This window comes from Poecilia mexicana, unplaced genomic scaffold (assembly GCF_051168715.1).
Source record: "Poecilia mexicana isolate PSO_F unplaced genomic scaffold, ASM5116871v1 scaffold_12, whole genome shotgun sequence".
Lineage (NCBI taxonomy): Eukaryota > Metazoa > Chordata > Actinopteri > Cyprinodontiformes > Poeciliidae > Poecilia > Poecilia mexicana.
The window spans coordinates 14789488-14816365 of NW_028263381.1; the positions used below are offsets into that span (position 1 = coordinate 14789488).

The 26878-nt window shown below is 37.8% G+C and overlaps 1 protein-coding gene across 1 annotated transcript; it reads right to left on the reverse strand.

Annotated features, from left to right (window-relative positions):
- Positions 1-528: 528 nt before the first annotated feature.
- Positions 529-26878, reverse strand: sppl3 (signal peptide peptidase 3). Its single transcript, XM_015003884.2, has 11 exons — positions 26029-26878; positions 11735-11812; positions 9817-9908; positions 9603-9722; positions 9309-9387; positions 8499-8611; positions 7705-7811; positions 5983-6146; positions 4018-4208; positions 3771-3880; positions 529-2039 (listed from the first exon to the last, which is right to left on the reverse strand). The coding sequence occupies exons 1-11, from the start codon at positions 26052-26054 to the stop codon at positions 1968-1970; spliced, it is 1152 nt and encodes a 383-aa protein (XP_014859370.2). The 5' UTR covers positions 26055-26878; the 3' UTR covers positions 529-1967.

The window sequence follows — 26878 nt, forward strand, 5'->3', positions numbered from 1 at the left end:
TGCAATCGACTGCAGCCAACACAGCAGACTTCCGCCTTTTATTCGGTTTCCAGCACAAAGATATTTAATGAAAAGCAAGACTGAAGGTGGTTTATAAAAAAGAAAAAAGATACCAAATAAAAGCAGGAAAACATCCAGGGTTAATTATGTTTGATCTCTGAGGGGCATGGCTGAGTCATAACTCTCTTCTACAGGTCCAAACAAACTTTATGATTAAATCAAGCGAACACAAACACACCCTTCAGCAACTCCCCAGATAGCATTATCTGGACCAAAACATCCATCTGCTCAATGCATATCTTCCAAACCCGTTTATCTTCATAAAAAAAAGCTTAGTTTAAACTGACAATAGTCGGGTCTTCATCGGCTGAGGTTAAACACTGACATTTACAAAATTCAGATGCGTTTCCCGATCTGCACCTGCAAAAGCCCAGCAATTATAGATAAGTTAAAGCTGCAGTGCCGACAGTCCCAACACCCAGAGCGATGCGCGAGGCGGCCGCAGAGTAAAATAAAAGACTGGAAAACTTATTTAACATTCATTTATTTGGAAGAAAAAAAAACAAAACAAAACAAAACAAAAACACTGTTTACATTTCTGCTGTCTGCAGAAAACTGAAAAGAAAAATGACCTGTGGAGTTTCTACATTTTTTTTTTCTCATATATTTTTTTTCCCCGTTTGTACAAGATAAACCGTTTACATGTTTCATGTGCTTGACACCCCTTTGATTCAAAACACACAGCTCAATGCAAACCTGACTATTGTCGTCATTTTAAACATGAGTTCAAATTAAAACAGAGTAAAAGAACCGCTTGCTCATGTGTTTCTGCACTCACGCGCACACGCACGCACTTTTAAGATCAGAGCGGGAAACTGTCGTCCAGTGAGAGACGTTTAGAAGTTCTCCGGGGTTTCTCTATTGCACAAAGCTGGATCCACGCGTCGCCAATCCGAGTGAAGTCAGACTTGCTGTTCGACATCAGTTTACCGCCCTCTTCAACATGCTCTCAAACACAAATACAAACTCATGATACCGCAAATACATGTGTACACATATATACAAATAAAAGCGACCCCGTCCGACTCCGACACTGGTGGGGAGGGGAGGCAGCTCAACAATTTTAATGCATCATTTCTGTATATGCAAAGAATAAAACTTTTCTAAATAAAATACATAGTTATCTGTTGGGTAAGGACAGCAGATGAACAGAAGACGGAGGGGTAAAGGTGAGGAATGGGGGAAGGGCGCACTGGGAGTGTAGTAAGAGGGCAGGAGCACCAGGGGGAGCCATCGGGGGCAAGGGGGGATGAAACAGGGAGACTGAAGAAGAGGGATGACTGGGCTGTGTTGCTGCTCCTGTGCAACACTCCAACTCTTCTCCACTTGTTAAAGTTCTTCGATAATATTAACATTAATTATAATGACCACATCAATGCTAAAAAAATACATATAAACCCCAGCCATGTCTCACAACTGTAAGTCCACGGAAAAAGGAGGTGGGAGGGGGGGAGAGGCCTGGTCCATTTAGTTCATCACAGAGAAAAGGAATCCAGAATAAAAATAACAGAGAGAGAAGAGAGAGGAGGTGGAAAATTTGAGAATGGCCATGTAGAGGGAGGCCTGGAGGAGGGGGAAAAAGGAAAGGAGACAAAGACGAGGGCAGCACAAAAACAGCAGAGGCAGGATGTGCTGTAATGGACAGGAAAGAAACGGCTAAGAGGAAGCGGAGATGAAACGGGGAAGGATGTACGGAGCAAAGATGAGTCGTGTCTGGGCGTTGTGATCCACACTCTGGTGTCCTTTCTGAGGGATTTTTTTTTTTTTTTTTCTCTTCACAGATCGGTGGAAAGCATGAAGTGATGACAACATGGCCTCCTGGTGAGTGTGCCCTCTTTCCTTTCCTCTGATTAAGAAGAAAAGATCAGCAGTCGTCCCCGCGCTGGTTGTTCGTTCCCCGGGTTGCATCATACCTCCAGGAAGCGAGAGCTGCTGGCCTTGGCGTGGAAAGGCTCGGACCACATTCGCCGCAAATCCCCCTGGAAAGACACACACACACACACACACACACACACACACACACACGCACACACACACACACACACACACACACACGCACACACACACACACACACACCAGTCTGGAGTCAAAAACTACTACGACTTTTCAGAATCGGTGTAAGTTGTAGGGATTTTATGTGACAGGCCAACACAAAGTGGTGAAATGAATTGAAAAGGAGAAAGTTTTTCTTTTTATGAATACACATAAAATCTGAAACGTGCGGTGTGTTTTTATAGCCAGTCCCTTACGTGGTTTTCAGTGCAATTATAGTCGCCAGACTGTGGGAGCATCATTCTCCGGGGCTTTGCATGTAGAGACTGAATTTGTTGCTCATTTGTTTTTGCAAAAGAGTTCAAGCTCAGTCAGGTGGGATAGAGAGCAAATGTGAGAAATAATTCTCAAATCTTGGTTTGAGGGTAATTGACGTTTGAAAGTGTAACCACTGGTTCTCAATCCTAGTGTCCGGCATGTTCCAGGTGTTTCCCAGCTGCATGAATGGGCGACTTCTGCAGAACTTGATGGCCTCCTTGTGAGGTAAAGCAACCAGCTGAACCAGGTGTGCTGGGGCAAAGCTGCAGGTCATCAAATGGACTCTAACCAACACTCTGCTGTTTACGGTTGTTTTCCTGATGTGAGATGAGCCCAACTCAAGTTGTTTTGCAGCTGTTGATGTATTTTCATCTCAGTTTGATTTTATTTATCTCAATCACCTGTGACAAGCTTCCATGTAGTTGCTGAAAAAGAGCCTGATTATTCTGATGACTGATTAATCGGATAAAAATTTGTTACATTCTGCAGGGTTTTTATGTCACCACTTCCTCCTCTTTTACACAACATTAGAAACTCATTAAAAGATGCAAATAATAAAAAAAAAATTCTAATTTTATTACCTAAAATGTAACAACATAGCCTTCTTTTAGTGTATGCTTCATCATTTGTAGCAAAGGATGCATCTGCAACTAAAAAATACTGTCTACTACAATGCTGATTGATTTTTTAGATTACAATTAGACAACAAAAAATGTCTAATAGGACTTTTTTTTAACAGAATTTGAACCAAAAAAGACACCCGAGGAGTTTTGAGTAGAACAGATTTACAGAAGAAGGTTTTAAACTTCAATGAAAAATGTATAAATGTTTTATACAGTTTTGGCATAATTGTCGCTTTGACTGTGTTGTTACTTCAGCAAATGGCCTCTTTTAGAGTCTATGTAGTCCAGGCAACAATTGACTAATTACTAAAAAAGCTGATGATTATTTCAATGATAGATTAATCACAATTAATTCAATTAATCGTTTCACCTGTAGATCTCTTTGGTTCCTCCAGAGTTATCTTGGGTCTTATGATTGCTTCAGTGATTATTGCCCTTATCATCATTAGTATTACTTTTATTTGTGAAAACATTGCTTTGAAAACCACACATCGTTTTTCTTTTACTACAATTATTCATTATGTAAATACTGTGTTTTGGTTTGTCACATGAAAACAACAGTAAAACGTATTTAAATTTGTCGCTGTGATGTGATTTATGAGGTACCAAAATATTTGCAAGGTCAGTTAAAACTGCAAGTTTTATGTAAATTTGGTTTTGACATTATGCAAGGAGATTTCTCATCAGATTGCAAGAGATTTTTATTTTTTCAAACAACATCTAGATGAATGTGGCCGACACTTTTCTGTAGGGAACAAATGGGGCTGTAGAAGTACCTTCAGGTAAGCCATAGTGAGCAGAGGCAGCAGGGTGAAGGGAACCAAGTAGAGCAGAGCGGGCTGAGCAGCACGATGGATCCTCGAGGCCACAGTGGCAGTCAGCAGGCCTGAGGAGAAAACATGTTCAAAATGAAGGAAACCAAACAGAGCAAACCAGTCCTGCGAGGAGAACGCCGAACTTATGAGAAGATCTTAGGAAAAACTTGACCTCTCCCATCCGTCTGTGCATTGATCGGCTGCTTACCCACAAAGTATCCGATGAGGGTGCAGTGGAAATAGGAGACGCGCTGCATGCGTCCGGACATGTTGCCGGGCCCCGGGACCTCCCCCGTTGCTTGCTTCTTGTAGTTGTCGTAGCGCAGGACGAAGCACAGCAGCAGCCCCGGCATCACGATGTCTCCGATTCCCAACATGGAGAAGTGGCTTCCTGTGGAGCTGCATGGAGGCAAAGAGCGGAAGCGAAGGTGAAACTCTAGAACGGACAAATCGGAGAATAACCGCGACTCGGCAGTGGAGATTACGCTAATCTACACGTCACTGCTTCATCGTCTCTTTCTGAAACCGAGATGTTTCTGTACAGACTGCTTTGAGAAAGGTTTAACCTCGGAGACATGATTTCATCAGCTGATAATTGAGGCTATAAACATCTCAGGAATTTCAAAAGGCCAAATATTTGCAGTACCTGAAGATGTATAAAATAAAACCTTATAGGTTCCACAAATAATTGCTTAATAAGTAACAGTTTTGTTTCAGGGCACTGTTATCACAAATCATTACAAACTTCATAAGCCTGTTGGCATGTTATGCATTACATTATTACATTTACTGTGTTAGAATAACAAAAATCTAACATTACAATATTTTATCATTAGTATGTCTCAAATTCTTTCAAAGTTGTCAGACTTTCTCAAACTTTTGACATTTTCAAAAAACTGTAGGAATTTTGAATAAAAGGTTTTTTAGTCTAGATTTTTTAAAACAGTTTTACCATTCCTATTCATCCAAGTGTAGATATTTTCTTAGCTCTGGTTTATCAAGGACAAATTTAACCACAAAACAATTTTATGCCTTTATGAGAAAGCAGGATCAAAGAGCAAAGAGAGGAGAATGAAGTTCAGATCATCTCTTCCATCGATCATAACGGGATCCCCTGACTCCAACGTCTCTCTGCCCGGCTTTCTAACCACACACAGCAGACAGAGATTTACAGAGGAGCAGCAAAAGCAAATGAGGGGGATTAGCAGTGCCTGCTAACATCCGATGATCTCATCCAGGACATTTTACTGTGAAATATTACCTCTGCTGCCCGGATAAGGAGCTGTTAGCATCTCCTGGATGATAAAGTATTTCTGAATTTAATTGAATATCAGTGAAAAGCAGAAACAAACTATGGTGTTGTGATTGGTATCTATACATTCATTTGCATTTCACTCTCTTCTTTAGTGAAAACCAAAGATGGTCTGAAAAGTTGATTTGAAACTGAAGCGACGGAAGTAAAAATCTGAAAAGGTGTCGGGTTGTTTTCAGCTCTGCATGTTAAGATGGTGACCTCTGCCACATCTAATCGGCATCTCCGTCTGGGGAGAGGACTCGGTGCATTGTGCATCTAAGGCTTTGATGAGGGACGGTTTGAGCGCTGGACAACCCCGTCACGAGAGCAGCTACATCACTACCGACACTTAGACAAGGTGCTGATGTTCCTGCACGCAAACGTGATCCGATCACTTCCAGACAATACGGCCTCGAAGATTTCTCCAGCCTATAAATACCCTTAGACGGTTTTCCTCTGTACCAGGAAGTGCATTTCTAGCAGACGCTGCTCTGGGAAGAACTGCATGAAGGTATTTGTTCTGAGAGTATTTAGCTACAAATCACCAGCAAAGGTTCAACTTTGTGACACATCATGAGTGAAATTCAACAAATCCCTCCCTTATGTGATTACAGTGGTGCTGGAAAGTTTGTCAACCCTTCAGAATTGTTGATATATGTCAAATAATTACAAACATCAGAAGAGTTGCACTGAAACTCCAAAAACGTAGATGGAGGCAAAGCATTAATTTAAATAATCCCTTATTTCATTTGTTAATTTGGTTCGCCTTCATCTACTTTTAAGATTTCCGTGAAAACCTGGTGATGTTTTTGTCTGAAATATATAAAATTCTGGTAAAAATTCCCAAACTTTCCAGCACCACTGTAATGTGCGTGTTACCTTGGGAACACCAGTTTGCCAGGTAATGAAAGTCTGGGAACGTCGCGGCCCATCCCGGGCCCTAGGTGTAGCTTCCTGGAGAGAACATCTATGGGGTTTTCAGCAGGCTGAGTGGCGACTTTGACCATCACATTACTGTTGAAGATGTACGCTGAGAAGAACACCTTTAGCAGGAGAGAAGGAGAGAGAAAAACCATCAAAAATGATTTTCATTCAGCCTTTTCACTGCATGATGAGCAAAAACATATTTTTTTGAGAAGCTAGTTAGCTTAGAGCAGTTGGGTAAACGGTAAATGTAAAAGATCTTGTGTTGGAAAAACTCAGCTGGCTCAGAATTACGGGGAAATTAGTGCAAAACAACAATTACTCCTTGAGAGAAATGAGTTTCTAGACACACATTTACTCCTAAAGACTGAGTTTTAGTTTTAATCCCTTCTGTGGGGCGGGGAACTGAGTAATAACAGCTCTCGTGTTTTAGACACACAGGGTCTTTGATGCTTTAATTGCACACCTTCAAATGAAAAATAAAGTCAGTTTGAGCATGCCGCATGTATTATTACATTAATTATTCTAGAATAAACAGTTCAGATCAATTAACAGATAAGTCAATCAAAAAAAAAAGTAAAAGCTGAAAACATGGGTGTTTTTTTTTTTTACGATGTCATGCAATCCCACTCCTTGTTAAAACAAACAAAAATTATTCATATCTGCAGCATTTTCTTATCAATAAAATATAAAAAACAACAAACAGTGCATGATCCTCTGCATAACGTGTAGCACACAATGTTGTTTTGAACCTAATGTAGTTAGCAAACAATGTAACCAGCAACGATTCAGAGTCATCTTCCTCGTCTCCACTCTACAGCCAATCAGTGCCAAGAAAAACCAACGGTGCTCTTGGATTGGCTGCTTTTCAAACACCAGGCAATATCATGTCACGTAGCACTGCGTCTAAGTATTTCAGCTTGCCAAGATGAATTTTGTGTTTTTGAAGATTTAAAAACGAAAACCCTCAACAAACAGGCGAATTTGTCTCTGGTAATTCTCCGCGAACAGGTGAATCTATAAAAAAATGAAGAGCAAACGGGTGGAGCTTCACTGTGCCGTAGTTTTTGTTGTTTGTGGTGGAGCAGCATACCAAGGAGGTCAGACAGAAATTCCTTCTGAATCCTGAATGCTGTCATTACTGGGGAGTGAGTGAATTGACAGACAATCTGCCATTTCAATTTTCATTTTCATGACACTGACGTTGGTAACGTCACTGATTACGTATTAAGCAACCTGAAGTGATTCAGATCAGCATCTTGGAAGAAAAATAAATGCCAATTTGACCAGATTAAATCAAGAAAAAAACAAACCAGCAATTCATTTTTAAATGTAGCGCCAACAGTTTCCCTTTGTAGTTAGACCACTACTGTGTCATTGATGCTTTTTCTCTGCATTATTAAAGTTGAGGCTTACCTCCTGCTGTGCTTATAACTTCCATAGTTAGCAATTGTTCCTTGAGTACCGACTAGTCATTCTTTACACTCACCGAGGATGACTGTGTTCACAGATTACATCCCCTTCTGAGCAGCAGCAAGTGCCGCCACAAAGACAAGCAAAGGCTTTCATAAACCCGAATCGCTCTCATTTTCTGAAAACCCCCTGGAGTCGACATCTTTTATGGCTGTGCTTCCTTTCAGCGATGCAGGTAGAGCTCATAGCGGGATGACTTCTTACCCAGAACACATCATAAATGAGCAGTCCTGACAGCAGCAGGCAGGAGACCTTCAGACTGGGAAGCCGAACAAAAGCGATCATGGCGACGCACAAGCCCATGGCTAAAGCTGCAGCGAGGGGAAAGAAAGTGGCATTTAAAAACATATTTCCACATTTTAGTAAAAACGAGCAGACGTATTGAGGTCAAAGCGGATTTACTATATTTTATTTATCATAATTATAGTTTGTTTCTTGAAACGACACGTATTGAGCAGAAAATTATATTTAAAACTTTACGTGTTTGCCAATACAGAACTCTTAACTTTTCCAAGGTTGCATTCATGTAATTGAAAACAAAATGCCCAAAATGCAACCTGTATTAAATACTATTTTTAAATACAGAGTAGCTTTTTTTTTTACATTTCAGGAAGACAATGAGTTGCCTGAAAACCATTTAGCTGGCTAGTAACACTCCTTCCCTTTAGAATAAAGCACATTGCTGTAAATGTTTGAAGACAACTAAATAACCCTCCTCAGTCAGAGCCAGGCCAAGGTTCTTCATGTGATGATAGAAAATTAAATTTCATCAAACTATTTAATGAGCATAAAGTTACATCTAACACAGTAAGGAATCCCTGAAAAGATACTTTGAATATTCTAAGGTCAGTCGATGCCGAGACAAATTCTTTGAATTGCGACAAGATTTAATGTAGAACGTTATTAATGTGCGTTGATGCTCACGCTGGAGCTACAAGCCTAAAATATTTCTAACAGCGACTGATGTTCCCACAAGAGGAAAGCTCTGAGTGACCCACCGTCCATGAGGAGCCAGTGTCCGGTCAACACCCAGATGAGGACCAACATCACGGAGAGCGAGAACGACAAGAGTTCAGCCAGGGTGAAGCGTCCGCAGCAACCAAATGAAATCCTGCAAAGAAGAAAGAAGCAAATCCTTACAGCAGGTTTCAGAAATACACAAGTACAAATCGAAGAAAATGTTTTGCATGCCACATAATATAATCCTGCAGGTTTTGGAGATTATTAAGATGATTTTTGTGTTTGTGGGACCAGCCTTTTTGTTGGCTCTTGGTCATCAGTAGTTTTCAACTTGAAATTCACCTCTATACAACAGCTTTGCTAAAATGTTTATGGTTCAACCAGAAATGCTGACAATACGATTACAGTAATGCATTTTTATAAAAAGGTTTCTTTTAATACGCATTTGTTAAAGTTGTCACTGTCTTGACGGTATAATTTGAGACAGATGATCTGTAAAATAAAAAAAAAAAAAGCTACATCACAAAGTCAGAAACAACCAATCAGAGCCAGGAGGCGGGTCTTAGTTCTGTTAATAAATTAGCTAATTGTATAATAAATGAAATCAAACTCAATTTCTATTTGCATGGTTTATTGTTTTCTTTTTCTTTCTCTGTTTCTATCAAAAACTAGATTACAAATGTCTTAATTTTGGTACATTGGTCTCACTTTAATAATTTGGTTTATAGAAACTTCATAATTCATTCTATTTGTTTTGGTCCAACATCACGGAGAGCAAGAACGACAAGAGCGGCACAAAACAGCACGGAGGAGATTTCAAGACACAAAAGGCCACAAGATTTCCTTACTTGTTCTGCGGGGAGCAGGGTCTGGTCAGATACTGGCACATAGGTAACAACAGGAATGCAAATGCAATTGTAGCAAGAACTGAGGAGAGGGAGAAAAGCACAGCAGTTAGAGCTTCAGCCTAATACACCTTGACAGCTTGTAGCAGTCATTTCTGTGTGTTAAATGGGGCAGCTAATGGTCTTCAGTTTCAAGACATTCTCCAGGGTGTAACTACTGAGCAGCGATTGGGAAAGCCTTATAATGATTCTACATGTGTGGTGCTTCTGTGTTGCCCTCCGGAGCCGCATAGTCACCTGCAGTGCAGATAGTGAAGACCACCTGAACCGAATCGAAGAAGAAGAACATGACTAGCAGAGACACAGACGCTCCTATTGGCAGGAACAGGGCCTGCGTCGAGTCTATAGTCTGAATGCCTGGAAAACAGTTCAGATGAGAAACACATGAGCTTCCAAACAGCAAAGCAGACAATCACGCAACTTGTAAAGGCCTTGGCCTTTTGACACTTACTGTTGTTTGTGTTGCTGTTATTAAAAGACCCTGCTGCTGCGGGGTTACCGTCTTTATCCTTCTCCTGGTTCTCACAATCCATGTTTAATGACCTGCAAAAGCAGCAGAGAACCGTGTGATTTGGACACAACACTACGCTCCGTTTTTCCTAAAAATGAAAAAGCTATCTCCCTTTGAAGACGTGCTCTGAGAGCAGGAATTCGTTCAGACGGCATGAAGTGTATTATTCAGACAACACCGAAAAGCCAAGTAAAAAGATGTCAAGTCGGTGCAATCTTCTGTATTATTACACTTGCTTTATCACACTAGAAACTGTTTTTTTCTGCACCAATTTAATCAGCAATCAATTAAACTGACTACTCCAAATAACTACTTTTACTCAAAAAGAAAAGTTGAATATGTCTTCTTTTTTTAACTACTCATGTTAAAGTTTATTGCAAGTCACAAACGCAATTTAATGAAGAAGGATTAAAAGCACAAAAAAAGACAACTCTCCAATATGACAAAAAAATGGAGACCATCTTTATTTTTGTAAGTAAGTTTTATTTATGAGTTATCTGGTTTAAATTATGTTTCCTAAAATATTATCTTCATTAGCTCAAATTAATGTGCTAAAAACAGCCAGAGGCAACAGATACAGAGGACCAGAAAAAGTCTGCAGATTAGTGAGCAGACAAGGCGATAATAAAATCAGACGAGCGCCAAGATTCTTGTCCAGAGATCTGCAACCTGCGGCTCCAGAGCTGCAAGCGACTCTTTGCACCTCCCGAGGCGGCTCTTAATGATTTTGGATTTGTATGATAATTTTTTTCAAACTTAAGCACAATAATATGATACTGAAGTTTCACAACGGTATGCCGCAAAAAAGACAAGTTATATTTTTTAGATTTCTTTTTCATTAGGTTGATGAGTGTGCTTTAAAAAAAAACAACATTTTCCACAAATATCAAAATCGCATTGAAAATAAGTCATTTTTTCAAAATGTCCTGCAGCATCCGTATTTCTACGTGTGTTTTATTTAGCTGCGACTGAAGAAAAAAAAAAATGTGGATTGTGAAGTTCGCAGAACCTGTTCCAAGCTAGAATATATCAATGTGTGCAGCTGCAATAAACTTCTCCAATGCAATGAAACTCCACTTTCAATAATATATTTGTCCACTAAGATCATGTTTTTACTGTTCTTTAGCACCACAAACAATATAAATATTAGTAACCAAGATCAGAAGGTTAGGGCAGAATGGTGGTGATGAAAAAGGAAGACGGCAAAGAGGACGTTAATGGTAACTCATTATTAATATGTTAGATATTATTGCAATGACACATTTTTCTACAACTGTGCAACCCTATTCTAAATGTTTCCTCAAAGATAAAGTCCAAGGAAGATGCAACAGAAAATATTCTTTTAGGAATCTTGTCAGCCGCATCAACAGCAGCGTTGGACAGATTAAGTCTCACTAATCACCTGAGCCTTATTTCAACCAGAATTGTGTAAATGACCAAAGTTTAAGCATTTTTTAAAATTAATATTACCTCGTTCTTTTGGTTGTAGCTTCCTGACCTCAGATATCAGAGGCAATGCCAGATGTGTTAGTACCACTTGGTTATCTTGCTATGACTATTTAAGTGTGGGCCACAGGAAGTGTGTGCTTCAAGGCAGATAGGTTTCCTCTCAAGAAGGACTTTACTTCAGTACGCTAGGAGCATACGCATCAACACTCGTGTTATTTTCAGACATGTATGTGCTTCTCTCTCTTTTTTTTTTTCCTTTTTAAACCTGATCTACAGCGGTCTCCTTGGTAACAATGTAATAGGAAACTGCCTCCGAAAGATGTAGGTACACAACAACATCGGTCTAAATAAGTTTCAAATTGAGAATAGATTTGTGCTCAACTGGTGGTTAAAGTGATCATTTACTCACCTGAAGCTGCCATAGACGATAAGAAGGATGGAGATCAGGAAGGTGGACACCTGACTGGAGTCAACTAGGGAGTATGCCCTAAAAACACGAGAGAGACATAAAAAACAGGGTTATATTTTTAAGCAAAACAAGTAGGTATTAAAAAAGCTAAAGAAAAAAAAAGGAAAAAGCTTGGAAGACCTTTTGAGAATAGTTTTTAATCTACATGCAATTTATGCAAAATATTGCATTTAATTATCAATATTTCAGGGACAGACATTACTGTGTTATAACAAGTGGTAATATTTAACCAACTGGCAGCTTGTTTTTACCATTACAAATACAGATGAACACTAAAAACAAATGGGTCAACAAACAGCACCTTAATAGATTTGTACACAGACGTAACGTAATCCTTTCACTTTTTGTTCAAAACTACTTCCTCTATCGGTGAACATGAGGCTCAAATGGCCTTTTGTAGTCTATATTTAAATAAAATGTACTCAAACCGCAGTATTTTTAAACTATATAGTAAAAAAAGAGAATTGTCTTTTGCAGGAAAGAGCAAATAAATCACCAATTTATCTGCTAAACCCTTCAACTTAAAGGGTTCTCAAATGCATTTAAGAACCGGAAAGCTCCTGAAGTTTAACAGATGAACTCGTATTGTGGCGAAACATAACAGACAATTTAAACGTGACAAACCTAAAATATTATTTTAACATAAAGGAGATTATTCCCAAAGCCATGAGCTGAAAACTTTGCATGAAGGGCTGTGGGTGTGGCGAGAGCGAACAGGGGAATTACAGGTGCCGACATGCATACTGCAGAGACGGAGCGCAGCTTGTTGCTGACTGTTGTTGTTGCTCACACTTCATTTGTGGGTCATTCGAGCTGCACTGAAATCTGTCAATAAAACGTTCTCATAGCTGAAATGCAACTCGCACGCCCAAACAATGAACCCTCCTGGTTGTGATTTCAAAGCCTGATTTTAGTTACCCCTGGTTACCATTTGTGCTGGGCTGAGCTGTTTAACAAATGTATCTCTCCACATAATTCATTCATTAGTTTTTCCTTGATTACATCTGCATTTTCATTTCATTACAGTTTTTCTTTTGGCAACGCCAGGAAAAAACAACATCATCATCAATTTCCTAGAAAACAGCAACCGGGACAAAGTCCTTCCAGGAATTAGCATTACGCAGTACTGCATGTGTAAACTAACCTAGCAGCATAGTATTTCACACACAAGTCGTGTTATTCACTTGAATGAAACCAGGTCAGCAACCACAGACCTATTATGGAAGTAGGTTGGATTATTATTCAAAAATAAATGCTGAATATATGGATGTATTTTTATACTAAAGCATAGTTTTGAATCTCCCAAAAATGTTTACTTCAAAAACTGAACGCATTTTGGTTTCCTGTAGTCATTGCACCCAACATACAGAATTGAGCCAACAGGATACAAGTGAAAAACAACAAGATAAAAATAGAAATGTAAACCTGGTTGCATTTTCTTAAAAGAATGTGGTCCAACAGGAATAAAAATATAAGGTGACACAATAAAACAATCTGAGGACACTCCTCTTGGCTTTTAAAGGCTGCAGATTTCCTTTAGCAGGCATTAATGTTTATTTTGTGCATTAGTGTAACTTGGAGCAAATGACTCAACAGTTGGGAAACAAGTGGAGAAATGCTTTCATCATGGCAAGCTGTGGCTACTTGGAAAGAGATCTGGATGGGCTTGAAAAAATTTATTTTAGGAAGTTCATTAGAATTTGTTCCATCAGGCCTAAATGATTCATTTATTAACTTAAAAACGTCTGCCTGCAAATCCTTTGATGATGAGTTTAGCCCACTCGTTTATGCAATCAGTTTAGTAATCAACGGTTTTAAAATGGACAATTATTTCAGTGATATGCAAAAGTATCTGACAAAATTAAGACATTATACATATTAATTAGGGTTGCACCGATTGCAGTGTTTTGGCAGATCGCCGATTACCAATCTTGAAAAAGCCTGAGCTTAAAGTGTTCATGCCCCTTTGGACAACTACAAACCTTAGTTGAAATTTTATGTGAAGCATTAGAAAAAGAGACATTGTTAGAAAGAGAAAGGAAGTGATTTTAACAATTTTCTTTCACGATACAGAAAAAGAAAACCCAGGGAAAGCAAATAGCGTTAGACGGCTCAGACTTGTTCCATCTAATCATGGAGACCAAGGCAAACATGCAACAGGTCAGGGATAAAGCTATGGATAAGTTTAAGGTAGGAATAAGTTAAAAAAAACTATCAAAACTCTTAAAAACCTTCAAGCTTTGGATGTGTTGAACAGCAGCTCTGTTAAAGACATATGAAAATGGAAGCAAAGCTGCCATGATGAGACACACAAACTGAGTGGGAGAGCAAAGGGAGCTTTATTCAGAGAAGAAGCCAAAAGGGTTGTGGTATCACTGGAGGAGCTACAGAGATCTACAGCACAGGTGGCAGCATATGTTGATACAACAACCTAATTGCAGATGTGGAAGTGTGGCAACAAGGAAGCAAGAAGTCCCCTTTACAATTTTATAACCTCCACATGAGGAAAATCAGCAAAACAAAACACTGGGTGGTAGATAAGGCGCAATTCTGAAATAAAACCTGTTGGAGGCTGCAAAAGATTGGTGAGGTGTTCACTTTGCAGCAGAAAAATAAACACTGACAAATAATTTAGATCGTAGCAACCATGTTGTTACAATCACTCCAGCAACAGCGGAGATCTAAATTCAATTTGCAATCTGACTCAAAATCTGACTGAGCTTGAGCTACTTCACTAAGATGAACAGCGGGCAACAAAATGCCACACTTTCCAGATTTTAATTTCTATAGAATATTGAAAGCCATTCATAATTTTTCTCATAAGTCACAATTGTGCACTACTTTGTGTTAACATAACTTCTGCAACATGCTGCTTCATTCCGAAAATAGCCAGGCTGACATCATCCCAGGAAAAAAACAAACTCGTATGGTTATAATTTGCATATCTCATATAAAACATCCAGTACAGATTATCTGGTTCTGCATCAAAGGCTGGATAATAAATAAATAATATATATCACAATAGGCAAGTGATCAATCTCAATAGATAATGCATCTGATAGAATTTCTAATAATTTCACAGAACTCCAATCCAGAACTGCACAGCATTCTGGGGAATGTAGGCAGAGGAAAGATTTTAGCCGCTCTACCTCTCACGACCAGCTAAGAAAAGTTGGTTGCATCAACCAGCTCACTCGCTCTGCGGTTACCTAGCAACAACCTGCTGAGTAACTTACACAGCAGCAGTTTCAGGTTTTGCCACAATGATTCATGACTACTTAAAAATAAACAATGGTGTGGCATGGAAAGATCATGTCACTATTCTTGCAGTATTTCAGATATTTGAAACAAACAAAAAAAAAAACCTAATCATAATTGTCTATATCAACCAATATGAAAACGCTTATATTGCGATACATTTTTCAAATGTATTGTCCAGACCTACCTGCATCAAAGCTTTGACTCAACCTCAAACTGCGTACTATTTTCTAGTGCAAATTTATTTTGCCACCTTGACATGTTTACATTCGGCTGCAAGACGCAAACTTGACTTCATTAGGCCAGTTTCCTGCCCAAGTAATTTGTAGCAGCTAAAAAAAAAAGTAGGTCTTAATTAAAAAATACTAACTTTCTCTCAAAGTTGGCATTAAAAGCTAAAACACATTATCTGATTTCCATGTTTTGGTTCATCAAGCAGTACTTTCTTGTCAGACGGTGAACCAGACCAGTTCTAGCTTGAAAAACTGGTTATATGAAAATTGTTCACAGGCCACCAGAACCATGTAGCATCTCGAAGCCGTTTGTCCAACACAAGTTTATACTAGATTTAAGTCACGGTGAATGTCTGACAATAAATCCAGTCCTCTCATGCCAATGCGCATAACCATTTGTGTCTTCTTACCGAAAACTATTCCATGTCTTCCAAGCATTAAAACAGTGATTAAGAAAGTAACCTTGCTCTCCTGCATGCCGACATTAATTATGTCACAGACTCCCCGTCAACACAGCGGGCTGCTAGACAGCTAGTTTAATCCACCACAGGCCTCATTCATATTCTGGTGCCGAACTGGTTTGTCTGAATTCTGTGCACAGAAGCCCGGAGAACATGAGTGAGATAGATGAATGGAACATTTAAAAACAAAATACAATCCGGGACTGTTGAGAGCTGGCCGACGGCCTAAAGTGCCATAAGACGGCCTTGTTCGCTGACAGACTTGGTTTTCAATAACAATTCCAATACCGTCCTTCATCAAACCAGTTGCACGCATTACTTTAGCACTGAGGCACAGGTCAAGATGCCACAAAGACGATTAAGTGGCATTCTCGGAGTTAGGAAATTCTGGATGAAAAATGATCAGCCCTACAAAACTGGATTTAAGAGATTTCTTTTTAGTTTTGAAACCTTGAGGTTTAAAGCATGAAAATACATTTACTAATCAAATGTATCTTCATATTAGTAGACAGCCACTGAGCGAACGTAAGATCAAACAAAAAAATAAATGGCGGGTGTTAAAATAAAGCTTGTGGCTTTCCACTAACCATAGTGTCAAAATAATTACACCTCATTCTTCTCATCATGCCCAACAACTTTTGCTACTTCCTCTGTTTTTTGTCATGTTTTTTAAACGCATCTCATCCTCCAATGTAAGAGTAATTACAAGTTTTGTGTATTAAGAGCGAGAGGCGCCAGCTGTTGCTTTTTAAAACACATGACAAAAACTATACTGATGTGCAAGACTGGGAACAGCAGATACATTTCAGATGACCTGGCCTATCACTGGTCAGTCACTTATATTGGCAAAAGTTGGCTATCAATCGAAACAACTAATAAAAATACAACTATGGCCCATTCTATTACCTGGAACATTCCCAGGTAATCCTCCACTAATGCAGGAGCATTAGATTTTAAAACCAGTTAAAAATACACAACCATCAGTGGATGATAATAGTTTTTGTGTGCGTCTTGGAACATGGCTTAAATTCTTAAAAGCGGCTCGACATGAGGGTTTATTCCTCCAAAAATGGACACAAATGAAGGTCTGCTTTTCACTTCACTAGCTTAAATAACAACTGCATTTAAATAACACCTCCAAATGGTTACTTAAAATTTAAAAAACATGGTTGTTATCTAGGGTAGATTTCTACTTTAGTAACATAATTTGGTTCTGCTCTCTGCAATGGACAAACACCCCCAGAAAAGGTTCTTGCAGTGGAAACATACCTTTAACGGCTGACATACCTGTTTATTTTCTGATCCACGTTTAATTTTTAATATGTTAAATATGTCAACGTTATCAACTGTAAAAGTGTTGCTGTTGTTGCTCTTTCAGGACTGGCAACTTGTGTTTTTTATTATAGCTTATTCAACTAGATTATTCATGGTAAAACAATGTGTTCTCTATTGCAGAAGGGCAAAAACATTCTCAAGAATTAAAACTCCTCCATAAAATTAACATTAGCAAGTTAACATGAATGCCTCTCCTTTGTAAGGCTCATGAAAGATTCGTGGAATGAAATCCTTCTAGAGTAGAAACACATCCATGTACATGTATTAGGAACATTTTGAAGAAATAAAAAACACTCCATCTTGTAAGTAAGCTTTGTAAGTAAGATTTGAAACTGAATCATTTTCTTTTTAAGGAAAAAAAAAAACAGCATCTCAAAGCATTTTTAAACCAAAACTGTTGAGCAACACTGGAATCTTTCAAAACGTCCTCTTGGGGAAACTTCTGCACTCATTTTAATTTATTGCCAATTTAGCAAAAGCTAACCTCTGAAATAGTTCTTGTACTGGGTGTCAATAGTGTCCACGGATCAAAAAAAAAAAAAAAATGCTTGGAGTCCCAGATAAGTGGACATATTTGGTGACATAACCCTAGCTTCCTCTTTAAAATTGGACTTATTCATAGGAACACACACTCAAAAAAACAGAAATAGCTCCTCATTGCAAAAGATCCTAAAAATCTGTCTTTTTTTTAACCATATTTAGAACTTTTACTTCAGCTCCAACATATAGTTGAGAACAAAAAGGCGGAAATATTAATAGAAAACATATTCAGTACCATTTCACCCTCGTAACTACATGAAGGATGTAGGGTTGTCGCAATACTAAAAATCCAAATATCAACAAACACATCATACTCAACACCGTTTTTTATACTGGAGCAAAAGTTTTTTGAAGGTGCAAGATTGTTTTTAGTTAAGAGCAAAAAGTATGATTAATTACAACATGACGAATTTTTAAAATTCCTTATTTAGGGCAAAACCAATAAGTCAGGGAGAATTCATTTAAAATAGTCACTTCCATGCTTTGCAAAACAGCAGATAAGACTAATTTTAAGAGTTAATTACCTTTAAATATGTACTTCTGATTTAGTTTTGAAATTATTTTATTTCATCTGCTTATCTTTGGTGCCACTGTGTGTTTTCATTTATCTGCCAATTTGTTGCTAAATTTTTCAGGGACAAAGTAACAGAAACTGTGTTTTCAAAAAAACATGGATCATGAAAGATATATTATTACAGCATAAACTGTAGCTATCTAAACTTTTTTAGTGTTATCTAAAAAAAATGAGTACCTTTCATAGTTCTTGTAACATTTTAAAGCAGCCTTTTGTGTCATTAGAACAAAATCGTTGAGCGCGGCTTTTTTGCAATACTTTCAGAACCAACTGAAGACGCAAACTTTTTATTTCGCTTCATTGAGCACCACCGTCATCATCATCATCATCAGTCAAAACCCTTTTAAGCAAATGGCTAAGGGCCAGGAAAGACCTGAGCAGAAGTACTAAACACAATTCATACAAGACTGAAATAGTGTTCACATTAATATTTCAAGCATAACTCAGCTTAAGATTAGATACATTACTTGAATGAAAACAGCAATACAATTTTTAAATCAAGATTTTTCAAATAACTTTACTGATTTAGGTTATATCCTATAAAATCCAGAAATCACCTAAAAAGAACCTGACTGGTGGCAACACTTGACACAAAGTCAGAAGCATCTACCAACTTAGAAAAGGGTTTTAATTTATTTATTTTTTTAAAAATAACCATCAAATCGCAGTCGAGAAAACATTAAACCTCTTCAGGAGTGATCAGCATCCAAAGAACTCAATTGTCTCGAGTTAAATCCTTTGGGAAGATATCTTGGTGACTGAAAAAACATGAAATCAAGCTTTTGTAAAAAGGTGTTTGTCCAGATATTTTTATCCCAGAAAAAGGTCACACCAGCAATCAAAAATGGCAGCAGTAGTGGGACTGTCTAGGGGAGCTTCGCTCTCCAGGATCACTTGTATATTGCATCAATTATTAATTTCCTGGCACCTGATTCTAGTTGTTACCATTCCTAGAAGGAGTGGTAGGATACCAGGAAGTTAGTAAAGTAACACAAAGAAACTGAAGGAGGACACCGTTTTTTTGTACTGCTAGGGAATTGTTGTTTATTATGACAAATAAATCCCAAATTATGTCTAAAACCCCCAAAAACTGACAATATAGTAAGGGGTGCTATTTTTCTACTTTAAGTTTTCTCCATTGTTGATTGCATGAGATATTGTTTAAATATGTGATTAAATGCAGTTGCTTTGTGCAGTTTAGTGTTAAAAAAGAACTCACACCTCTTTATGTAACTAGTGTTATGAAGAAGCCTACTTTAAAGTGTGTTTTGAGAACAGTTTTTGTGTTTGTTGTGAATTGTCATCCAAGATTATAAAAGATGCTGTAAATACCCATTTTCATTCTCACAATAAGTAATCTAAAATACAATCAGATATTAAGTTAGCCAATCCTGATGAACTGGCAAACGAGAGGCAGCTTTAAAGTAAAACATTAATGGTTGTCAAAAAACTAAACACAGTCAAGAAAAAAAGGCCGATGTAAACCATTTCTTAGCTAAAATTGTCCAGCAGAGAAGGTGACAAATGTCAGGCCCAACTTTGTTGCACTTATTGAAATTTGCTTTGAGCCATTTTTCTGAACATAACACAGTACAGTTGCCAAGGATAAATAATAATAATAATAATAAACTAATGTTCATACTAGTTTTGCTTGGACAAAAGTATATTTACATCTTCACTGGTGAGTTGGTTCATGTCAGTGCACTTTAAGAAAAATAAAATGAGAAAAATAATCAAATGAAACTGTTAGAACCAGACACAAACAGAGGCATAACAATTTACAGTAAATTTTAAGCATGTAAATAATTACTAACGTCGAAGCATGTTGCAGAATTAACTCTACACCAATTGCTCTATGTCATGTGAACACAGATGCATCAGGACTGATCAAGGAAAAAATATTACCACCTCCTCGGTCACTGAAAGTGCTCTTTGCACAGTGATGCGATGTGAGCTTGATTCAAGAATTTGTATTTGTGCAAAACACAAGGTGTGCAGATTTCTGCTTTTCCTTCATGTGCTCTTGTGTCTACCATCTTCAACATGAGGAAGTGCCACTCTCCAAATGTCACCTAAAATGTGACGGGTAAGAAGTCCTAGCTCACCGAGTATGCAGTTTTGACAGCTGCAAAGATAAAGGAGAGGAAGAGAAACTAGACGAGGTTTAATGCAAAAAGCTGTAATGCAAAAGACTTGGGAGTCACGTACTTTCTGCTATAAAAAGCTGCTGAAACTTATTCACTCTACATGACCTTGTTTTGAATAAAACAGCTTTAAATGTTAAGACGTACAGCTCTTTACCATGGGAATAAAAATTACACTCCCAGGAAGCCTAATTGTACTCCAACATAAAAAATATTTCACAGTTGTAAAAAAAATTTTTTGCAATTCATCCCTTTCTGTTCTTTCAAAGCAGTAACGGCATCCCATCATTGTGCTCAATTTCAAGAATTTAGTATCTATATAACACAACATTAACATTTTCTTCAGTCTGTAAGAAGACGCATGCCACAGCATAAAGTAGGTACAAGTATTTCTTTTCAAGACATCAGAAGCACAAGGTTGCAATTATTAGCCAAATATCTGACACAGGTGGATATTAGCTGCTCCATTTTTAGGAAATGACGAGAGAAAATGTAGAAGTTGAAATAAAAAAACTTATCAGACCATTTAATTGGGGGGGAAAGTATTCAGATGGTGATTTGTGTATAATCAAAACACCACCTACTGACCAACTAATAGATCTGTCACCAACATGAAAAGTTATCAAGGATTATTTTGCATACAAGTTATTTTCCTCAATGTTTGATTGGGATTAGAAGCATTATTGTATTTAACTGTGAGTATTTAGCTGTTAATCTGACAAATTACCTCCTTCAAGTAATTGGACACTCAATCACTTTTCATGTGGCTGAAAAATAAACATGCTTGGAGAAAATTTATGGTGTTTAGTTCAGCAACTGAATCAGTGATGCTGAAATATCAGTAAATGCTTAGCGGTCTGATACTGGAAATTAATCTGAGTTAATTTATTGCTACTTTTAAAATGTGTAACAAGAAAAATGTGCTAATTTTTAAAAATCTAAATGGAACTAGAGGTTTGACAGATTCATTCACAATTGTTTTGAGTTGTTTTTCTACAAAGGCACTGAGACTGGTTAATATTTTATTCTATGTTGCATAATTATCCTAAAATTGCTGATGGATGTTTAACAACAATGTAAAAAGGATTTTGTGAGACTGCAATAAAAGTAGCATACTGCCAGACTGATAGTTACACCCACTCCGACTTGTAATCTCGTTTTATAATTTAAGCAACAGATAGATTAGATCATTATCCTCTCACAGCAGATAAACCACTGCAAAATAAAACCCCACTTAGAATTTAATTATAGAAAATGAGGGGTGAAAAATAGTTATTTGAAGAAGTGAATGTGTTTTTTTGTTTCATCTATCTGTAACCAGATAATGTTTTAGCACATATGTGGGTCAGTTCTGACCCACAAACGTGCTATCTTCTCGAAAATGACGTCTACAAAATGAATTTCATAATTCTCAGAAGTTTCCGGGTTTATTTAAATAGTTCTGGTATAAAAATAAAAAGGTATGACTACAGAGAATACTCTAGAGGTATAAAAAGCGACATTTATGTTAATGAATGACAACGCATTAAGATGTCACAGAATGAAAAAAATGTCACCTATAAAAAAGACGATTCATGATGTGAATAGCCCTTTAAAAGTGTGAATGCAATCTAACTTTTCTCAGAACCCACTGGTCAAATCGGATGATTGACACGTCCATCCACCAACAGAGCAAACAGAATCCAAAAATCACGTAGCCTATATGACTCCACAATAATGCATTTTCCGTAAAGCAAGGGAATGAGTCAGAGTTTTCTACACGGTTCTCTAACATGGATCATGATCATAAAACAGCAAAAGAAAGATTGAGTTTGTTTTTGCCTTCATGAAATAAGTCTAATTTTTTTCTGTTGTTCAGCTGCTGATTCACTGAGTTTTTTTTTTAAAGTTTTTTTTATGTAGGGTGGCAACACCTATTCCATTTGAAAGAGCAAAGTTTGAGCTTTTATTTAAGAAGTAGTTGGTGTGTTTTCCTGGGTCTTTAGTTTCCATTAGCATTTCTTTCATTTAGCTGCTCAGTGTTGGAAGTAGGTCTTGTTGAGGTTTAAAACCTTGTTGCTGTCATTTAGATGAGCCTCTTGGATATGCAATACGAATATATTGGTCCATGTGTAACATGGGTTTGCATTGGTTTTGCTGGTGGAAACGCTGCTGCCCACAAGCACCAGGGGATGTAGAAGTTAATACTGAAACTGGACCAAAACACACATCCTGACCTGGAGCCACAATCAATCTGACACTATGTAAATTTTCAGAATACAGCCGAAGTGCAATGAGGATAAGAGCTGAATGTATCGCAATGGAGATCGATCCCACTCATACGAGTCAGCAGTAGATTTCTGTGGGATGCAGAAGATACTTAGTTTTAAGTTCAAAGCTTAGCTCACAATGTTAAATAAGTCCAGCAGCTCAAATGGAGATGTTGGTCAATACTGTTCGAAAAACCATTGTCAAGTATTTGAATTAGATAAGAATATTTGCTTTTGCTTAAGATTTTCTCACGTTTTCTTTTTTTTTTTTTTTTAACCAGGCCAATGGCTCAAAACAATAGAAGTGAGGAGGTATTCTAGCAGAAAATGTGCAGCAGTATATTAGAATTAACATTTTTTTCCAAATAAAACCACAAGAATATTGCTGACCTACTATAAATTATTCATAACATCTAAACCAGCAGTCTGAAATTCATCCTCAACTGTCACTGCCCTGCAACTTTTGGATGCATCTTTGCTCCAATACACCTGAATCAAATGAATCATTAATGACGAGGCCTTTGCAAAATTTGCTGACATGAGAAGTTTAGAAGTTAATACTGAACCTAGACCAAAGCACACATTCTGACCTGGAGCCACAATCAATCTGACACTATGCATATTTTCAATATACAGCCCAACTGCTCTCTGGCCTTAGTTACAGGATGCTCAACACACATGGCAAATGTAGTTTTAGAACAATATTGCTAAAGTATGACCAATGTTGGAGTCAGGAGGCATCCCCGAAGTTGCAGACCTGGATCTAAAGCACGACAAAATACACATCAGACCGTGTGTTTTGGCATCTATGTCATATCTCAGGCTCTGGTTACTGTGATGCTAATTAGAAGATGACAGCTAATATTGTGTTAGAGGCCTCCGTTTGAAAATGGGAAGCCAAAGAGAAGGATGTTGATTCATAGGTGTTAGACATTCATGAAAAGATAACCGGTTGTTACCATATTAATATTTTTCAGTTTCTTTCCTTATTAAACAGGACACATTCTAGTAGATCAAGCATTAAAATAAAAATAAAATACTTTCAACAAACTTGTTGAATGAGAAGAGCAATGTACTGACGGAAATTTGCATTTTAGACAAAGTAAATGAGAGGTCGGTGGACTGTGCTAACAGTGGAAGTTGTATTTGTTATTCAATCAAGCTAGCATCAAATTTACAAATTCTCCCTCAATCAGATCTGACTGATGATCAGCAGAGCAAACGCTGAAGAGCAAGTTGGATTTTCTGAGTGGTGTGGGCTCCGTTCACTCCAGGCATTTAAACTTTAAGTCACTTTTTTTGGCCTGTAAACAAGTGAACAAAAAGCATACTTCCTGGAACATTTGTTTCTTACTTTAGTGAAAATCAGATAAATAATATGGACATACAATATCATCTTGTAATCCTTTCCTTTACTATTGAGGAACCTACAGGACTCCTTTGCTTTCATGGTTAATATTTGATCTACCGAATTGTTGAAACAAAAACAAAGTCAACTCAAATAAGTTTGTATGAATTGCAATCCATAAAAGAAAACAACACTTGACCTCAACGGAATCTGAGAACTGGTATTTATGCCCGTATACACCGGATCAGTGCATCTCTAATAGTTGTGATAGTTCTCGCCTCTAATCTGCTGGCATTTGAAATTATTACTATTTATGAAACAGACTGAGGTTCTTATGGTACAAGTAAAAGTTATTTTTTTACTGTATTTATACATATGTTCAACAAAAAATAATACAGTTTAACCGCTTTAAATGCAGCAATTATTCCTATAGCTCCTAAAATAATGATTAATATTCATCTCCATTTGGATACACATACTTGGACAAACTAAAAAAAAAAACAACACTTTAAATTAGGACTTTTTTTAAGCGCTTAATGCACAAAATATGATCCCATTTCCCTTGGTTAACTGTAGAGTTGCACAATAACTCAAAATATATCATCCTAATATTGATAAGTGCTTTATTGATATCACAAAGGACTGTTTGCAATATTTATTGGCAAATACATTCCATGAACTAAGTCTAACAAGTTGATCATTAAGGCTATCTGACTGGGGAACTAATCAGTAACAGGATGCTCAACACACATGCCAAATGTAATTATAAAACAATATTGCCAAAATATGATCAATGGGTAATACTCCTGTCACCACAATGCCTGTGTTTTTTGCAGCCAGAAATATTTTAAGTTGGTTAAACGTGTATTTTGTGTGAGGGAGGAAAATGTGATGCTCCCTTTCAGCCATCTGGCAGGCAGTTTTCAGCTACAGGTAGGAGTGGGTAGGATGCACAGCATTCCTCTATGGTACCCAGATACACTTTCTCTGGCATGTTTTTAAAATACCGTTAAAACATACATACATACAGTAGGGTGGCCAAACATTGTGGATTTAGAAACAGCAAGTTTTTAAAACCTTGGTTTATTTGCTACTTTGAATGGCCTGCAGCATATGGTCAATTGATGCAGACCACCTCGTCTGTGCGCAAGTATTTTTAAAGTAAGGAAGTTATTGTTGTCAATTTAGTGTTTTTAGCGTGTGTGATGTTCACACCAAGACAAAGTATACCACCATTCCGTGAGAGGCTATGTCAAAACAAGTCCAGTCTGGTAAAGCCATGTCTTTTTCTCTCCGTTTACTGGAAGGAATGATACTAAGACTCACCCCTTGTAACAATTAAATCGACATTAATCAACTACGCCTTTACAAAGCAGTCATTTTCATTCATGGAGTCCAACGCTCTCTTTTGCTCAAGTCACTAAATCTACACTTCCCCAAACATTGGCAGTCATTACAATAAATAACTGACTGAGGACGTATTTTGTTAAAAAAAAACTGAATAATAGACTATTTATTATAAGCAGGGGTGTGATGTAATAGAGAAACTGGTATTTTTCAGTTGCGACTGCGATGCTACTTTAGCATAACCTTTGTTATTGTGAGCTGTGGGCTCGACGGCAAAATGCTACCCAGCTAAAATGCTAGTATGTTGGCACGGCTAGTCTAAACTGTGTCGCTGGAGAACCTCCATTTATTGAACAGAAATGCGATTTTCGTGCAGCTATTTGTTCTGTAATGAAATAAAAAGCCACACATAAGACTATCAAACCCTAACATCATACAACAGAGCTAGCTCCTCATTCGCTTTCAATAGCATCACTCGATTTGACCGCAGCTGAATAAAGTTAGCGCAGCATTAGCCACCACTAGCTAACCAGATGTAGATAAATGTGTCTATATATGTGTGAATTTGGTTTCTACGCTTTCACAAAGGCTACTAAAATAGCTGAAGTGGCAAAACAAGTATTTATGCAGAATGGCAGGTGTTTGGTTCATTTGCTTTTTGACAGTGTTGTCAGAGTTGGCAGTAGCAGCAGCTAATGTTAGGCAGCCGCTACTAATCGGTAGCGCAACGCCTGTTTGCACTCACCAGGATGAGTAGCCTTGCTCCGCCATATCGCCGAAAACAGTGGGTTCCGCGGCTGTGGCTAACACAGATTCAGGTCCCGGTGTCAGCCCGCTGGGACCGGGGAGCGAGGGGTCTCTGCTTTTCCTTCACAATCCGACGTCTTAGTAGTTACTTTTAGGTGACAACATGATAATACATCCCGGCGGCAGCTAGTAATTACTAGCTGAATTTCATGCAATTGAGATGAAAATGATGGTTTGCTATCGTTAGGTGGACAAGACAAAGCACCCCGAGGAAAAAAAAAAACACAGATGTTATTTTCGTCGGTCTCGCTAGTGTCCTGCCGTCACCTCAGCCGAGATGGCTCCGGTCTGCAACGATGTTACACCCACTGTAGATCCATATTCTGTGCGATGTATCCAGAATAAATTCGGATATTCCTTGAGTCTGCAGCCCGAGCTGATATGGAAGACGCTCAGCTTTGTTTTCTATAGCTAGTCCGCGGGAACGCGCACTATCGCCCTGCTGTAGAGGTTTACAAGTGGGACGAGCACTGAAACGCTGCCATGCACTGAAAACGATTGCAATTATTTCCTTTCATCTGACAGCATTGCAGCCTGTCATGCACGCCTCCCACTGAATCCTGAGCATTGCATCAATAGTAAAAATGAATTAATGCATGAATGAATTTAATAATTAATCATTCCTTTCACAAAGTATTGTGATATATTCAAAAAATAAAAATAAAAAAATAAAAAAATCACCGATACAGTCGAATTTAATTTAAACACCAAACGTAATTTGGCTATTAAAAATTGGCTATATTTTTAAAATGTATATCTAAAAGTTAAAATGTGATGTGTAATGTTAA